At 59.4% G+C, this 4,471-nt stretch overlaps 1 protein-coding gene across 1 annotated transcript in view; it reads left to right on the top strand.

The window, feature by feature from the left end:
* The window catches only part of CKM (creatine kinase, M-type), a 10,232-nt gene continuing 5,761 nt past the window's right edge, over positions 1-4,471 (top strand). The window contains exons 1-4 of the mRNA XM_049620860.1: positions 1-95; positions 2,351-2,561; positions 3,334-3,488; positions 3,885-4,017. Coding sequence (XP_049476817.1) covers positions 2,369-2,561; positions 3,334-3,488; positions 3,885-4,017 — 481 coding nt within the window. The 5' untranslated portion in view covers positions 1-95; positions 2,351-2,368. The remainder of the gene's footprint in view (positions 96-2,350; positions 2,562-3,333; positions 3,489-3,884; positions 4,018-4,471) is intronic.

Below are 4,471 nucleotides of genomic sequence, written 5' to 3' on the forward strand. Positions count from 1 at the left end.
CGGCCCCCCTATATAAGGCCAGGGCTACAGGCCCTTCCTTTGGGTCAGTGTCGCCTCCAGGATACAGACAGCCCCTTTCAGCACAGCCCAGCCAGGTACCGCTGGGGGTGGGAATCAGGGTGGGGTCCAGAATGGGGACCCCCCCCCCCCGGTGCCAGCAGCCGATCTGGTCCTACACACAGGAGGGCTGGTGTGTGGGGAGATTGGCCCTGCGTCTGGAAGTCACCTCCACCTGTGACCCCCCCCCCCCACTGCCCGCAGGGTCCGTGTCGCAGGGCCACGGGGAGGGATCTTGGAGACAAAGGGAGTCCTGCTGCCAGCTGTCACCCCTGCAAGGGGCTGAGGGGCTGCAGGGCTGCAGGCCGGGGCCTGTGATTGTGATGGTTTGTCACCAGAATGGCGGGGGGGAGGGGGGGTGATGGCACGAGCCGTGGGGAGTGTCCGTATGTCCACCGGCAGGGTCTGCAAGAGCAGGCTCCGCGGGGTCTTGGCATTTGTGATTCTGTGGGTCCCCGTGGTGTCCCACAACAGTGTGACCTTGTGTTCTGGACTTTCTGTGGCTCCCGCATGGGTGCCTGCACCCCGGGTGTGTCCCTGAGCTTGGAGGGGTGTGTGTGTGTGTGTGTGTGTGTGTGGTGCTGGGGCTATTTCTGTCTGTGTCTCTGGGCCACCCCCACCCTGCAAGAGACATGTCAGCAGAGGGCATGGAGGCAAGGCGGGGGTGGGAGAGCATGAAGGGGGGTTTCTGGGCTGGAAGCCCTTGAGGCCCGAGGCCTGGACGCGTGTCCTCCCGGCCTCCTTGGCCCACCTGTCTCCGGCCTGCTGACTTGGCGCAAGCCGAGCCCCTGGAATGTGGGGGGTGGGGGTGGGGGGACAGCAGCTGGAGGGGGGGAGGAGGAGGAGTCTGCCAGACTATAAATAATCCCCAACCCTGGACAGCAGCTCCGTGGTGAATTCCACCCGCCCCTGGCCTGATGCCGCAGCCTTCGGCTCCCCCCTGGTCCTGATTCCCTTCTCACCATCCTACCTGCCTCCCACTCCTGGAGCCGGGAGCGAGCTCCCAGTCCCGCCACGGCCACTGAAGAGTCCCTCCCCCTTCCTGGCTCTTATGGATAAACGTAAGGGTAACAACAGCAGCCGGCCCTCCAGGTAGCAGGCCCCAGCTCCACGGGAGGGCATGTGATCAGCTGGCCTCATGATGGAGTCTGAAGAGTCCTCTTGGCCACCCCCTAGGCGAGGCTTAGTCCACAGGAGACAGAGGCTCAGAGAGGCTGAGCAACCGGCTTGGGGGTCACACAGCAGGGAAGTGGCCCAGGTGGCATTTGAACCCAGCTCTCACGACTCCCGCAGCTGAGCTCTTCTCAACGGAGCCCTGAGGGAGGGTTGCCAGCAGACAGGGGTGGGGACGGCCACCCAGCCTTCCCTTCCACCCTGCCCCTCATCCCTTGAACCCAGGAACCTCCGCAGACAGGATGTCCCTTCTCTGCTCGCACGCTCGCTCGTTCTCCGCAACACCCTCCACCTTCTCTGAAACTCCTCACGCAGACCTTTAAAATAATAACAACAGGGGCGCCGGGGGGGGGGGGGCTCAGTCGGTTAAGCGGCCGACTTTGGCTCAGGTCACGATCTCACGGTCTGTGAGTTCGAGCCCCGCGTCGGGCTCTGTGCTGACAGCTCGGAGCCTGGAGCCTGCTTCGGATTCTGTATCTCTCTCTCTCTCTCTCTCTCTCTCTCTCTCTGCCCCTCCCCCGCTTGTGCTCTGTCTCTCCCTCTCAAAAATAAACATTAAAAAAATTTAAAAAAATAACAGCAATAATTATAATAATGGCCAAGCAAAATAATGCTTATTGTGAGCCAGGACTATCCCAAGTGCTTTACGTAGTTTGGCTCCTTTCGTGCTCCCAATAGCCCCATGGGATGAGTGCTATTATGACCCCCCCATTCCACACATGAGTAATCTGAAAGCACAGAGAAGTTAAGCAAGGTGCCCAAGGTCACACAGTGTCTTGTAAGTGGCAGACCTGGAATTTAAACCCGGGCTGTCCGATTCTGGAAACTACGCTTTTATCCATGCCGGCATTACTATTCCATCCGAAAGGCCCCCCACTTCATTTTCCAGCTGGAGAAACTGTCTCTAGCAAGATTATTAGTCTGGGGTCACCTGTCAGGGTGTGACCGAGCTGGGATCTTAGCCATAGAGTTCGGATGCATCCTGTGAAGGCGCAGGGGCTCAGAGAGGGCGCCCTTCTTGTCCCCAGTCACGCAGCCGTCGACCCCCAGACCTTGCTCTGTTCCCTTGCTGGTCTCTGCTGGACGCGAGCTAACCTTCTCCACCTTCCCTGCCCACCAGGCCCCCCACGCCGCCACCATGCCGTTCGGTAACACCCACAACAAGTTCAAGCTGAACTACAAGCCTGAGGAGGAGTACCCTGACCTCAGCAAGCACAACAACCACATGGCCAAGGCGCTGACCCTTGAGATTTACAAGAAGCTGCGGGACAAGGAGACTCCATCCGGGTTCACTCTGGACGACGTCATCCAGACAGGTGTGGACAACCCAGGTAAGCCTCCTTTGTGGAGCGGGGACAGGGATTAGAATGGCGGCGGTGGGGGGTGGCGGGGGAGGGGGGCTCTGGAGCTGCCTGCCAGGCCTCGATCCCACTTCCCTGGGCCTCAGTTTCCTCATCCGAAAAATGGGCACCCGTGTTGCGAACACATAGGAGTCGGCGCACACAAGTGCTTAGAGCAGCCCCTGGTACAGGGCCACCACTCGGGATCTGAGGGGGGATGTCATTGGTGCTCTGGTTCTTTCTCCAAGGACACCCTGCGAGGGTCAGCAGCACCAGAGGCAAAAGAGCACGTCCTAGCCTCCAACTCACTGTGCCATTGAGGAGGGAGGGCCCCTCTTTCCAGACCCCTGTTTTCCCCTCTGGGAACACAAGGGCTGTTCAAGTCTCTTATCATCTGTGGGAGCCGATAGTCTAATAAGCTTTTGAAAATGTTTAGGTAAAGGAAGAGTATGTGATTTGGGGACTCTGAAGTGGTCATATTTTTAGTACCTTGTAACTGGCCCCCCCAAGACTCTCCTTTCTCCGTTGCCCTGCCCCCAGCACCTTGCCCTCACCCCAGATGCTGCCTAGACCTCTCCTAGCCTTCCCTCCCCATCCACATAACCCTCAGCCTCTGCAGTTCTGAAACACACACACTCACAGGCGCGCGCGCGCGCACACACACACACACACACACACACACACACACAGTCTACGCTGGACCCAGGAGCCCGGGCCTTCCTTGCTGGGGACAGGCAGCTCTGACCTCACCCTGAACCCCCAGGTCACCCCTTCATCATGACCGTGGGCTGTGTGGCTGGCGACGAGGAGTCCTACCAGGTTTTCAAGGATCTCTTCGACCCCATCATCCAGGACCGGCACGGGGGCTACAAACCCACCGACAAGCACAAGACCGATCTCAACCATGAGAACCTCAAGGTCAGCCACCCCCTCCCACCCACCACCAGAGGGGAGGGATGGGGGAGGGAGGGAGGCAGACAGAGGGACAGAGGGGCAGAGAGGCACAGAAGACAGACCAGGAGGCTGGGGTCAGATGGGAGGGGAGCCAGGGAGGGAGATGAAGAGACACAGGAAGTGGGGGGCCAAGGTGGGGAAAGAGATGCTTGGAGAGAAAAACAGGGACACATGAGGGGCGGGGAGAGAGACAGATGGAGGGACGGACAGAGAAGGGAGAACCCAGCGAGCGGGGCAAGGAGGAGCTGAAAAAAGTAGCAGAGAGTAAGAACGGGGAGCATCTGGGGGGTCACAGGCTTGCTGGGGAAGGGGCAGCCTGGGCGGCATGCCCAGCCCTGACCCCCCACTCCTGCCCTCCAGGGCGGAGACGATCTGGATCCCAACTACGTGCTCAGCAGCCGCGTCCGCACGGGCCGCAGCATCAAGGGCTACACGCTGCCCCCCCACTGCTCCCGGGGCGAGCGCCGGGCGGTGGAGAAGCTCTCCGTGGAAGGTGAGAACCCCCACCCTGCCCACCATTGGGGCCACCCAGCTCTGGCCCTGCTTCTCCATGGAAAGAGCTTGGTAAATCATAGCTGCTTGGTGAGTGATGGCTGGCAGCACTACCCTTGGTGGAAGTCTGAGGGTGCTGTCAGATCTGAGCAGATCTCTGCCTGTAGACACCAGGGACCTGACTTCCATCCATCCATCCACCCACCCATCCATCCATCCTCCATCATCCATCCATCCATCATCCATCCATCCATTCATTATCCATCCATCCATCATCCATCCATCCATCCATCCATCCATCCATCATCCATCATCCATCATCCATCCATCATCCATCATCCATCCATCCATCCATCATCCATCCATCCATTCATCATCCCTCCCTCCATCCATCCATCCATCCATCCATCATCCATCCATTCATCCATCCATCCATCCATCATCCATCCATCCAC

This window comes from Panthera uncia (genome assembly GCF_023721935.1).
Source record: "Panthera uncia isolate 11264 chromosome E2 unlocalized genomic scaffold, Puncia_PCG_1.0 HiC_scaffold_19, whole genome shotgun sequence".
Classification (NCBI taxonomy): domain Eukaryota; kingdom Metazoa; phylum Chordata; class Mammalia; order Carnivora; family Felidae; genus Panthera; species Panthera uncia.